At 41.1% G+C, this 14,382-nt stretch overlaps 1 protein-coding gene across 1 annotated transcript in view; it reads left to right on the forward strand.

Annotated features, from left to right (window-relative positions):
- Positions 1 to 14,382, forward strand: part of ABCG2 (ATP binding cassette subfamily G member 2 (JR blood group)) — a 107,355-nt gene that overhangs the window by 53,460 nt on the left and 39,513 nt on the right. The window contains exon 2 of the mRNA XM_069978265.1: positions 3,853 to 3,956. Coding sequence (XP_069834366.1) covers positions 3,906 to 3,956 — 51 coding nt within the window. The 5' untranslated portion in view covers positions 3,853 to 3,905. The remainder of the gene's footprint in view (positions 1 to 3,852; positions 3,957 to 14,382) is intronic.

Genomic DNA, 14,382 nt, shown 5'->3' on the forward strand with positions numbered 1-14,382 from the left:
CTGTAAAAGGCCCTTAAATCTGTAATATAAACTCAGTGAAGAACAATAGTACACAAGGGGTTGTTTCATCACCCCACATTCTGCCCAGCCCTGCTGCCTCCCGCCCTCACTTCTGGGTTCGGTGGGGGAGTGATGATGGGACAAAATGGTGCAGAGCAGAATGTGCTTAGCTCTGCTGTCTCTCCCTCTGGCATTACATATGTCTCCAGGGACAATCCAAGCTCTGGAGACATGTGGGATGTCTAAGGGAGACATAACACAAAAGTAAAAACATACCACCAGTTCTGTTACTACCCGGCCACTGCTATCATAGCTAATAGCTGTTATCAAACGCCAACAAATCTGCAGTCAACATGACAGCAAGAGAAGAGGGATAAACTTCAAAATAAGCAATTTTGCTAATGCAGTGCATTTGCAAAATTGCTTTCTTTTGCATTTAGGGGATGGGAATAGCCCTTTTATGCACAAACAGTGAAATATAACACTACAAAAAGTTATCCTACAATAAACCAGTGCAGACAGATAGTACAAGCAGCATAGGAAGAGCTGTAGTAAGGCACTACTTTGCAACCATGTTTAATCAGGATATGATTAAATTTGAAAGGAGGTTTGGATCAAAATGCGTTAAATGTAAAACAGCCCTAGAGTCCTTGGTGGGCCACGCCATGGTCATGAGATGTCCCATTCACCTTTAATAACTAATGGCTGAACGATCATTCGGCAGTCAGTTATCTTTCCTGTCTTGCCCCTGTCCTCCCTATATACAGGGACATCCAGCCCAGTGTTCCTGTGTTCTCTATAGAGAGGGGTAAGTTGCAGCCAGAGTTCCCTGACTGCAGCTTATTTCTCCCTGAAATAAGGAACCTGGTGGTGATTTTCCATTATCCAACCCTTTCACCACCAACATCATGTGTCGGTGGTCAATTGGGAGAGGCCCCCATACACCATAGACCAGCAGCCTAGCCTACTGCAAGCTATTTTAATTCAATAGGTGTGCCCTAGTGGTGATTTATGACAGCATTGGCAGCTACACCCCTTGTTATGAATGAGATTGATCCAGATAGTATTAACACGAGAGACTTGGATGCGAGCTATGTTACCAGTAACCACCTGTAAAGGTGAAAGATCATTTCACCTTAGAGTAACCCCAGCTCCACCAAAAGTGAAGTGTTACGCCACTTCCCCTGCATACAGCAAGCAGCTACTTTAAACCTTCTTTTATTGATTTTTCTTTCGATGGTGACAATGCAGTTCTTCATTTTGTTCGGAACACATGTTAACAATTAACTAGTATAAAAACTTGGCATACATGGCTAGGAAAATATTGAAAAGTACAAAAGTGCAGGTGAGAGAAGATTGCCAAGGATGTTCAATTAAAACATTTAAAGAGAAGCATCTAACTTGCTGATATATCCCTATAGCGCACAGGGTCGCTGGGGATGAAAGTAATTTTTTTACCTTGATCCTCAGTTCCATTTTCGGAAACTTTGTAGTTTAATTCAGGTCCTAATGAGGCAGTTTGATGCACTGGGGATAAGGCTACCACCCTCAGTGCTCCGATCCGTCCTGGCCAGCCCGCTCCTTTTAATGAATATTTATCTAGTGCTCTGCCGTGATGAGCGCCAGAGTGACATCACTGCACATCCCCGTCCTAATATTCTTTAGAAGAGGCGGGCCGGCTGGGGGAGATCAGTGCACTGAGAGTTGTAGTCCCAACTCCATTGCACCAAACTACAACCAGAAAGTTCCTTGAATCAACGCTGAGGATCAAGTTAAGAAAACTATGGTTAGATCCCTCTATAATTGCTTAAAATTGTATTCTACATCATATGCCCAAGTATGGCCATTGATTGAGAAGTTAAATAACCGTGTGACACATTGGTGAACTTCAGGGATGGGTCTGCAGTCTAAGTTACTAAAAGCCACAATCACTATTATGCTAACGACCAGCTTTTTTTTTTACCTCTGTAATAACTGTGTACTCTCATAGTCAGGATTACTGATGTGAGTCTCCCCTCTTCTTTGGAGTTTTGTTCCTCATACCAGAATAACATATTTTTTTCGATAGGTGTATACTCTGGCCTTTGACCTTGTTTAACTGGTGTACAACTTATTCCTATTCAGAAATAGGGGGTACACAAAATATATCAACAATATTACCATATTATCACCATACATATGTTACTGACCAAATCCAGTAAACCAAGACCAATATTACCAATAATACCTGTATATAAGAAACAAATATTATAACCACATAATGACCACTATCATTACCATCAAATGGATACTAATACCACCATACTATTACAGAAATCCAGTATACCATGAGCAAGAATACCAATAGTACCATGTAGGAAACAAATATTATTGCCACACCTTTACCTCCATCATTACCACCACATAGGAATTAATACCATCATACCATTACTAAATGAAATCCACTATACAAAGACCAGTATTCCCCCATACACTGACCCACTGCCGTGATCAAGGGGGTGTGTTTCCCCGAAACATGTTGGCCTACGTTTTTATCTTTTGTAACTTTTTATATGCCTCATAATAAAGACAACAAAACTTTTTTTGGACGCTGTGGATCTTCTCCTCCTTCTTACTATTATTACCGGGTGCGGCCCGCTACTACTCCACTTGCTCCTGCCTGAATGTCCACCATCACACAACAAACCACCTATGGTGAGCTGAGTTTTTTCTTTGTTCATGAGATATCAATGGTACACAGGCTCTACACACCATGTTAGTGACTCTAGTTCAGTAATATCCAGTGACTCACAGGGGCATTTTCTTTAATTGGAGTAGTTCACTTTTCCTTTTTTTTCTCCATCTTGCCCATCCGTCATTAAAGCGAATGTACCATCAACTACATTTGCTTTAAATATTACCCATGTATAGAACGGCGCCGGTGTGGGAAGGGCGGTGGCGCTGTCCTATTTTTAACCGCGGCCTGGTTCCTGTGTACAGCGCCATTCTTTTCACAGGAACCGGGTCGGGAGTGAAGCAGTGTAGGCAGGCCAGCCCGCCCCCAGTGGGAGGAAACCCCCGCTCCTCTATGACGTAGCTCCATTGGTTCTAATGGAGCCTGGTTCCCAGGCACCAGCACATATCTATGCTGTCAATTTCTAGGGATGCTGCAAGCTGAACCCCTATACCCCTCTTTACTCTACATATACCAGTGACTCCTCTATACAACATCCCTTTGTGTTTAGATCCTGAGTTCCCCAAATACTGTGTGGCTGCACTGTAGGGTCTGTTATTGCTACAGAGACAGCATGTACAGATACTCAGAGAGCAGGGAATGAAGCTTTGTCTTTGTGGCATCTTTAGTTAGCCGTTATAGTAGCTGGTATAATTTTTTTTCCCCTTCTGCATAAACTCCCCTTTTTTTTCTTTTCTCCTTTTTCCTTTCCTCTCCTTTTTTTATTTAGATTTTTATTTATTTAATTATTATATTATTATTTTTTTTATGGGGTTTAAGAAGAGGAAAGGAATTTTTTTTATTTATGTTTTATATATTAATGGAAAGAATTGGTTCTCCAGATTGGTGTCGGCTAAGGAATTAAATTAAAGAAAGAAATATGTATATAAATTAAGGAGAAATTCTAAAAATGTATGTCACTCTGTGGTAAATTCAGTATGTAATTTATGAATTATGATAATAATAATAAAAAAAATAATAATAGTAGCTAGTATAATATTACTAGTAATACAAAAGTCCAGGCAGATGCTAACTGCTAATTTGTTTATCGTTTCTAGAAATTCCATTTTAATCATAGTAAAATTCACATTTTTCATGATTCTGTTGTTTGGTAATTTACTTTGTCTTTATCTTTCTAGCTAAATTGCGAACAACTAACTGAATTACAAAGGAAATCTACAACTTCTAAATCATGTACGACCCGGATGTAAAGTACGAGCCATGCAGTACCACAGATACAGCGGTAAGTGCATCTCAATTATATTTGTGTCTAACAGTAATTGGTTTATGAAACAGTTTATAGAGGGTCTTCGTATAAATTGTTTGGATTATGTACTTTATGTTTAATTCAGTCCTTTTTGTACCTTTTTAATATATTTATTTTTTTAACGGTGGGATGCTATGCACGACATTCCACTAAGTATTCCTATGGAAGAGTGTTCCTATTAAAATAATTATTTAGCTGAAGTGTAGGGGTTATGGAGATGTTTTTGATAAACAGTCCAGTTCTCTGCCTTCCTCCTAATTTTTCCTGTACCGCCATTGACACTTTTTGAATAATAATAATAATAATAATAATAATAATAATAATAATAATAATAATAATAATTTGTATACTAAAAGGTTATGATAGACCTGCTGATATTTCCTTGTAGCTACTTACTTCCCTTCCGGTGCCACGTTTGTTGTAATTGGATGTCCCACCTTTTTTGCAAAATTCCACCCAAAATAAATTAGCTTCTTTGGTGCACTGGGGGCGTTCTTTGGCTTCCCAGTGCACCGTTCCACGTGCCTGCCGCCTCCTACATTCACACCGACTGATGCATTTTCAAGCAGGCTGGTCTTCTGTTTAGAGACGGGCTGTTGTTCGTGCGCATCTCAACAACTGCAACTGGACACAGTATTTCAGATGTGATGTCACTAGAGCTGTATACAGCGGGATCACAATCTCTCTCTTCCTACTAGTTATACCTCTAGCTATACAGCCCAGCATACCATTTTATATACAGCCCAGAATACCATTATATATACAGCCCAGCATACGATTTGCTTTCCCCACCCCCTGGCTGCACTGGTGACTGCGTTCACACTACGTATATTTTAGTCAGTATATTTCAGTCAGTATTGCAACCAAAACCAGGAGTGGATTCACACAATGTTGCAATTGAGTGGATGGCCGCCATTTAATGGCAAATATTTGCTGTTATTTTAGAACGACGGCTGTTATATTGAAATAATGGCAGTTATTTACTGTTATATGGCGGCCATCCACTCAATTTCACCATTGTGTGAACAGATCCTTTCTGTGTTTTTAATCCACTCCTGGTTTTGGTTGCAATACTGACTGAAATATACTGACTGAAATATACGTAGTGTGAACGCAGCCTAAGGCTGTCAGAAATCACTCCCCCTAAATCCTTCTCTTTTGAAGTTTTGCAGAAGAACAATGATCTAAAGCACGCAAGCAAAGTCCACCTGTAAATGGCTTAAAGAATCTGAATTAAAGTTTTTATACATTATTATGGGGCAGATGTCTCACCTAATTTTTAACAGCATTTAGAGAGATGCTTTACAGCAATCACCATGGACATAGACACAATGGACTGGTCCAGACCCTTTTCAGTAGAATAGAAACATTTCTGGGTTTGCTCTGTGACCTGTACTGAGGTCATTCCTCAGGGATATGGAGGCTGACCTCTGAGCTGCAGCTACTGTTTTATCTATATGCTGGTGTCATCCTTCCCTGTAATCCTCTCTGTGATGATAAAGAGGACACTGTTGGAACAGGATCTGTACAGAACTAGAAGTTTTAAAATAGGGCCTAGTGGACGGATTGAAAACGGCAAAGTTTCAGGATTATTTTATAATATCAATTATAGTTATTTAATCTCCTCCTGGCGCTACAATGTAAATTAACGTCGCTGCAGCCTATGCCTGATGCTGCGCCTGTGTCATCCACGGCGGGTCCTGGCTATCAGCAACTCTCAGCACCGGAGTGCGGCGGAGTTGCGGCGGGGCCCCGGCTATCAGCATGACCGCAGCATCTATAGGGCTCCTAACTGAGAATTCTCCATCTACAGAGGGAGAATTCTCTGTCCGGTGTCCATCGAGGCTCAGCAAAGTAATCGCAGAGCCCTGATGGTAGCCATGGAAACCGGAAACCTTGCTATGGAAGCCAGCGGGCAGTAGCGGATTATAATAGGTCCATTTTGGACGGTAGCCTGGGGCCCTGAGCTCCTGGGGAGCCCATGGCCACCCAAACATACTCATACTTTCAGTGGTGTATTATCTCCAGGCTACAATTCTGCCATGATTTTCAAAAAAGTCTGCTTTTTACCGCAATTTTGCACAGATCAGGGCAAAACTGTAACCAGGAGACCTGAAGGACCTTATCAAGTGACAATGATGTCACCACAGGTCCTTTACAGGCTGCACTATGGGGGAAAAAAGACTAAAGCTAATGCTGTTACATAGTTACAATGTGTTAGGGGCCCAAGCTTGGGGAACAGCCCGGGGCTTATGGTAAAGTTAATCCGCCCCTGCCAGTGGGGGGAGGTAGAGAAGGCAGGGTGTGTGCCGGGGGCACGGCTGTGCGCTCTACCCCCTCCCCTCTCTCCACTGCCGCTGTCACAAGATTGTGACAGCGGCAGGGGACAGAGGAGAGGGGGCAGACATAGTGACATCAGCTTATGGGATCATTATGATCGCATAAGCTGATGTCCAAAAACGACCTGGGCATTGATGTATCAATGGTCCCAGGTCTTGAAAGGGTTAACATAAAAACCAGATTCAAACAATAAGCCATTTTCTAGTGACATCTTCCCTTTTGAAGTTGAAGAGGCTGAATCAAAGCCCTTACTTGCATCCCATTGCTGTGCATGACCTTAAACAAGCAGTTCATGCTCCAAAACTTTCCAACGTAGCCAAATGAAAATGAATTTTGGAACAAGAGCCGTCCAGCATTCTTCAATGGTAATATAAACATTGTTTAACAATACAGAACTTTTATAAGAGAGTCTTTGACTGCTGACAGGAATAACAAATCTTATGCTTACATCTGTGTTATCCCTGTTTTATTCTCTGTAGAAAAAGCATCTGATGTACTGTACTTGATTGTTAAAAAAAATCTAGGGCTTGCATAACTTATAGCCCTATTTCACAGAACGATTATTGTTCATAGATTCGCTCCAACGACCGCTCGTTAACGAGCACTTAATGATTTTTTTAAGCGAACGATAACACATAATACTTGTGGGAACGTGAACTATATCTGTAGTGTAACGATTTTTGTGCGGTCGTTACATCGTTACATGGTTGTTTAAAACGTGGGGAAATGTAGGTAGACATTTCAAGAACGACTGAAAGATTTTTTATTCAACTAAAAGATTAGCGAATTATTGTTGAAAGACCAACGATATTTTTTTCGACATGTTGAAAAAAAATAGTGAGCGACTCAACAACAATTTCGCTGTTGTCATTCGCTCGTTTACAGCTATTCCACAGAACGAATATCGTTAACGAGCGGTCGTTTGAACGATTTTATGAACGATAATCGTTCGAAAAAGTTCCGTGGAATAGGGCCTTTAGGCATACCTAATACTATTGTTAAAGGGGAACTATCAGCAGGTTAGATTTGTCTAACTTGCTGATAGTTCCCATTTATATAAGCATGAACATTGTGTAATACATATTTAATACCTAAACTGTATTTAGGAACAGTGAAGATCATTTCATAACCATATTCCTATTGTCGAAGTATAGCTCCCTGTGAACAGGATGTATGTTTTAAGTGAAATAACTTGATAAGCACAAAACACAGAAGATGGAAGTCCCCTGCAGTCCTAGTTTCCTGTGCACCATGTAGACTAGGTCTGTACCTGCCAAAATGTGCATGCTCAGAAACAATGAATTACAATTCTCCACCTGTCTAAAAATAATAAATAACCTAAAAATAGGACTTTAATGTTATGCCTGCTATCTCACCACCATCTAGAAATCTTACATTATATACTTACAGGGAACTGTCACTAGGCTTGTGCTTTCCTATCCATAGACAGCATAAAGTGTACATTAGTTTTGTCAAAACTCACATTTTAATAGTTGAAGCACCCTAAGAGCACTGTGACGCAGGAGTATTCAGGGCTCCCCTCACCCTCCCAGTGTGGTGCTGTTTTTTGAAGAAACTGGCTATGTTGTGCTAATCCTGGATAACACCTAATAAGTGATTAAAGTGCAGTTATGTTCAGGGACTCCTCTCGGATGGGAGTCGCTTGCTTTACTTTTCTTCTTCATCTCGCTTAGGCCATCATAAAGACTTCCCCTGGTAATGCCTTGTCTCTGCCAGACAAACTTTTTAAGCTCTTGGCTCCAGCACCATCCTCACCTCTATGCAAGAATCTCAATCTGTATTGCTTAGCACTGTAACAGTGCCCAGTTTGTGCCCTATGTAGTATTCAGACCCAATTAGTGCCATCAGTACTCACCCCCTCTAGTAAACTGTGTCCCTTTAAAATAGGCACCCCCTTTAGTTAATCCTTTAATCTTCAAGGTGGTAGCTGGAGTGGAGGAGGGAGCATGTGCCCGAGTGGCAAGGGTTGGAGGGGTGCTGGCTCGGCCAACAGTGCAGCAGTGTTGTCTGCACCATCTGCCTGCACCTATTGTTTACGGATAAAACTCAGCTCCTTAGCCCACTCCATACACCTCTTCATATAAGCTGATGCCTATAACCGTGTGGCTGACGTGAAGGAGTTAATTCCTCAACAAAATTACACCACCTGGTCATTCACTTTTCTCTACACACATCATTGGATAGAGGTCATAATTTTAATTCAATCAGGTATTTTTTTTAAAACCTTGTTCCCAGGTCACTTCCCAAGTCTTATCAGCTTAATGCTCCACTCAGGATTATACAACAGGATAGGTCATTCACACTGGGGTTGGGCAGTGTTTAGGACAGTCGGCAATGTAAGTAGAAGTGTGAATTCTACCGAGCAATGTGAAATGTAAAATCACTAAAATTGTCAGGGAACAGACGAAGTGTTGACACATTTTTTTCTATTTACACTTTAGCAAATATAAAAATATGTGAAATTTGTGAAGATATTGAAAAGGTGCTTACCTAAATTCCTATCAGTATGTTTTGTAGTGTGAGAGGAAATCCATACAAACACAGGGAGAACATACAGACTCCATGTGACCTTTTCCCTCCGTCGGATTTAAACTGATCTAATCACTGAATCTCTTTCTTTTGGGATTGTTTCCTCCTCCTTTAAACATTGTCGTTACCCAATTTCTGAAAAACCTATCTCTGGCAGCTAACTATCAGCCTGTCTCTAATCTCTCCATCACCTCTAAACTTCTGAAAAGTCTGGTCTACTCTCACCTGACCTACTTTCTATCCACTAAATCTCTTCCTGACCCCTTAAAGTTCTCCACACTGTACATTCTACAAAAAAACACTCTAACTAAGGCTACATTGACACGTTCCGCAAGTTTGTTCTTAATTGCAGATCCGCAATTATGAGCAAATTTAGGGCCTATTGATTTTAGTTAGACTATTCACACTCTCACTAGTTTTACAGATCCCTAGTCCTCACAAGTTACTACAACAAAAATTACTGACAAGCTGTAGTACGGACTGTAATTACAGCATAGATTCTTCCGTAGAAGTCAATAGGAGCGTCTGTAACGTTTGGACAGATGCATTATGGACAGATTTCTTGCGGATTGTCGACAGTCCTGAAAAACTGCTGAATGTGTGAATGTAGTCTAAGGTGTCAAATGACCTCCTAATGACTGAGTCTGAAGCCAGCTACTTATATGCTGCTCCTCTTGGATCTATTTGCAGCATTTGACACTGTAGATCACTAACTCCTCAATTTGATGCTTTCTATTGGCCTCAAAGATTCTGCTCTCTCCTGGTTTTCTTCCTCGCGCTTTGTCTGCTCCTTCAGTGTATCGCTGCCTCTACTTCTCATCCTCCTACCATTGGGGTTCTTCAGGGATCAGTCCTGGCATTGTCTTCTCTTTTCTTTCTAGAATGACCCTATTATCAACAGATTTGGCTTTTAGTACCATCTCTACACTGATGACACCCAGCTTTATACCTCTTCCGGTAATATCACCCCTGTACTGCTACAAAAATATCAATGATTTCTAAAAATTGTCTAAAAATTGACTCCTTGGTTCAAATTTATTACAAGGTGTAAAATCTCTCCCCCCCTTGTGTTTTCTTCATCCACTAACCTACCTAAATATGACCTTTCCAGTTGTGACACTAAACTAACTCCTAAGCAGTACGCCAGCTGTCTTGGGGTTATGCTAGACTTGGAACTTTCTTTTACATCCTATATCCAGCCACTTGCACTCTTTTGTCACCTACATCTCAAAAACATCTTCACAATCCATCCTTTCCTTAAAGCCATTACAAAAACCTTTCGACATGATATAGAGACATATCAAAAGTTTTGATCGTTCCAGATCTGAGTTTTCCGACCGCTCTTAGTTAGAAAAAAAAGAGTTGGGCTTCATAGAGCTCCATTATAAGTCTGACTCTTTTTTTCTAACTCAGAGCAGAGAGTGGACATGCTACAGCATGGTACTGTCCCTGCTCATTCCCCTGATCGCTACAGACTTGCTGGCTCATCCACCTTTTTTGTGCACTACACTATTCATATATGATAGCTGGACCATTATAGAAATAAAGCACTTTCAGCATTTTGATTCAAGCCCATTCCTCACAGATGGTAGGCTCTTGTGAATAGGATCTTCACTCTTCTTGTTCGAATAGTTAGTGTGTAACGTCTGATTAAGTATGCTGAGAATTGCAACGTGCTGCAGAATTTGTTGGTGCTATATAAAAAAATTACTATTAACCCTTTCCTGACCCATGAAGTACATGTTCACCATGGATTGGGTGGGGAAGTATGACGTGGCTCCCAGCTGCTATCACTCTGTCACCTGTCATTTAATAGTGATCTTGGTGTCAAAACTAGGGACGAGCAAAGCAAATCCAGCGAAGCTAGCTTTGCAATAAAGTTTGCAAAAATTTTCTTTATTAACAAAGTGAACTTCTGCAAGCTTTGTTTTCAGATTTATTTAAGATGGCGACCACAAAAAAAAAAATGTATTTACCCTTCTGTTCTTCCCTAGTGGTGTCCTCTGTATCTCTGGTGTCTCCAGCTATCTCCAGCCTGCTCAGGCAATTACTGACTGAGACGGGACAGCTCTGCGGCCAGTGATTGGCTGAGTGGACGGTCACTCTACATACAACAGTAATAGCCGAATCAGCCAATTACTGACCGCGGAGCTGTCCCATCTGTCTGTCACTGATTAGCTAAGCGGGTTTTTACACATGTTTGGAGTGACATCCCGCTTAGCCAATCACTGACTGTCTGAGACGGACATGGCCACGTCCAGTGATTGGCTGAGCGGGGTGTCGTTCTTGTGTCTTGAGTCTTCTGTCAGTTATTGGTTGAGCAGGATTTTGGCTGCGGGGGACAACAGAGACCAAGGACACTCGGGCAGTTCAGACCGGTAAGTATTGATGAGTGAACAACTGAACCACACCAAAACAGCGAAACACCTGCAATTGTTTAGCTATTTTAGTGTAGTTCATTAAGGTTAGGTTTGCAAGTTCGCAAATTTTACGACAAAAAAATCACAAACCTGCAGAACTTTTGAAAACTTTGCTCATCTCTAATCAAAACAATTTTGACAGATGTTATTGGTGACCCGATCAGCATTCCCACACTTAAATCTGCCTCTGCTAGGCCACGGAGCTTGCCACAGTGTCTTAGCTGATGGAGTCTGCCTGTGGCAGATTTTACTAACAAATGCCTTCGTGTTCTTACACAGTCAGACACACTAATGCAAAAAAAAGCAAAGTCCAAAATTGCTGATTTTTGGTCACGTTACTTGGTAGAAAAAAAATAAATAAAGAATGATAAGAAAGTTACATTTTTGCAGTTATGATACCAACATAAAAACTACAGATCACAAAGCAAGCATATGAGCCCTCACACAGCTACTTGGGTAGAAAAAAAGTTATCAAAAAAGGGTCAAAACATGGCAACACTTTTCTTAAGTGTCACTGTCATTATGACTTTCTAAATTACCAGGGAATGTGATATAAAACATTTTTGCAATTTAATTTTTTTTTTTAAGTTAACATGCTTTATGACAAAGCTTGTATCCAGGTACAGTCTCTTGAGGGTGCCTTTTTAGTCTTGTGCTGGTTAAAAAAAGAGACTAAACAGTCGAAGCCCCGGCCAGTGTCACGGCTCAATGTGTCCTTTTCTGTGAGCGCAGATGACAGGACTTCCTTTGTTTAGTCTCTTTTTTCAACCAGCACAAGACCAAAAAGCTGCCTTCAGAAGAATGGACCTGAATACAAGTAAGTATAGCTTTGTTTTAAAGCATTTTAACAAAAAAAAAAAATGTAAATTGCAAACATTCTTTATTTCACTTGTTTATTTTCACTTTATTCGCTACTATTGATTTAAATTTTGAAAATTATAACAACAGTGGTGCTTTATTAACCCAAAGTTTTCCCAATTATCTTTGGTATTTGGTATTTTTGGATTCGTACTGATATGTGCAATAAATTCAGCATGTCAGTTTAACCACACAGTGAAGTCGGTAAAGATATTATTGTTGCACAAATTTGAGTAACTGAGTATATATTAATACTCTTACCAGAAAAAAATTAAACAGTTTTTTGTGCAACACTATCAGTTTATGTGCAGTGCTCTATAAATTTTGTTCAAAACACAGACACAATTCGTGACACTAAAACCATTTGATAATACACAGGAATGCACATTACATATCAGAGCATGAAACTTGATCTGCATACATTTCTTCTTTAAAGACATAAGTTGAGTACTTGGAAATTCTTACCTTTTGACTTACTGGAAGAGCTAAAGTACAAACAGGTAAATTGTCTTACATGTACATTAGGTCGGATGAGTGCAAGGAATTGTTCTAAATTGTCTAAACAATGTACAATGTAGTTTCCTATTGAATACATACATAAATAGCTTTGTAAGCTTGTAAAGTTTACAGACCTGACCCTGGAACCTGTAAGTTTGACCCTTACACTACTTTCATCACCACAACAGTGGGGACTTTTGCAAGGGGTCTATACAGCTGCAACACCCATGGTAGGACACCACATATACACTCCGGACAGGATTCCATTAATTTTCAGTGCAATGTATTTTTAATTAATACAAAAAATATGTTGTGTGAACATAGCCTTGAAGTGTATTTGTGCATGAAACCCCCACAAATCACTCCATTATAAAAGTTGCACCCCTCAAAGTATTCCAAATGACATTTGAGAAAGTTAACTCTTTAGATGTTTCACAGAAATAAACACATAGGGGGAGAATTAGCAAACAGGGTGTAAAATGAAACTGGCTCAGTTGCCCCTAGCAACCAATCAGATTCCACCTTTCATTCCTCACAGACTCTTTGGAAACTGAAAGGTGGAATCTGATTGGTTGCTAGGGGCAACTGAGCCAGTTTCACTTTACAACATGTTTGATAAATCTCTTCCATAGTGGATGCAGAATTTACATTTTTCCCCCTGATATTTCAGTTCAACACAGCAGGGGTTAATTAAGTAATAAAAAATATAACATTTATTCCCCTTACTCTGCAGTTTTTCATAATATCCTGTATGGGGCGCTTAGGGAACTACTTAACTCACACAACTGCCTCAGAAATTATAGGGCACCTATAGCATTTTGGGGCTTCCTTTTATTTAGGAATAATTTCAGCCATCATTCAAGTTTGTAGAGGTCTTGGAGTACTAAAATATTTTGAGTTATTTTCATTGATACCATTGTGGCGCTCATTTGAATGAATGAATGAAGATGAATTATGTGGGCATCCTAATGACCGCTACATGTTGGTACTGAATTGTAAACCTGGGGAGCAGTGTGTGTGGGGATGGACAGGGGTCAGGTGGGCTAGTGTGTGTGTGGGGATGGGGGTGAGGTGGGCTCGTGTGTGTGGGGATGGGGGTCAGGTGGGCTATTGTTTGTATGTGGGAATAGGGGTCAGGTGGGCTAGTGTGTGTGGGAAGGAATGGGGGTCAGGTAGGCAAGTGTGTGTGGATGGTGGTCAGGAGGGTTAGTGTTTGTGAGGATGGGGGTCAGATGGGATAGTGTGTGTGGGGAGGGATGGGGTCAGGTGGGATAGTGTGTTAGTGTGTATTGGGATGAGGGTCAGGTGGGCTAGTGTGTGTGGGGAGGGATGGGGGTCAGGTGGGCTAGTGTGTGTGTTTTGAGAGATGGGGACAGGTGGGCTAGTGTGTGTGAGGATGGGCGTCAGGTGGGCTAGTGTGTGTGGGGATGGGGGTCTGGTGGGCTAATGTGTGTGGGGAGGAATAGGGGGGTAGTGTGTGGGGGGATGATCAGGTTGGCTAGTGTGTGTATGTGGGGATTAATCACACTTCCATTGGATGCGGGCACCATGGCCGGCTGCAACGGCACCACACTTCAGCCCTGCCTTGCTCCTTGCACGCTCCGCTGTCATCCTCACAAAGGCATCCTAATGACTGAATTGTAACCCTGGGGAGCAGTATATGGGGAGGGATGAGGGTCAGGTGGGCTAGTGTGTGTGGGGATGGGGGTCTGGTGGGCTAATGTGTGTGTGTGTGT

Source organism: Dendropsophus ebraccatus, chromosome 7, assembly GCF_027789765.1.
Source record: "Dendropsophus ebraccatus isolate aDenEbr1 chromosome 7, aDenEbr1.pat, whole genome shotgun sequence".
NCBI lineage: Eukaryota > Metazoa > Chordata > Amphibia > Anura > Hylidae > Dendropsophus > Dendropsophus ebraccatus.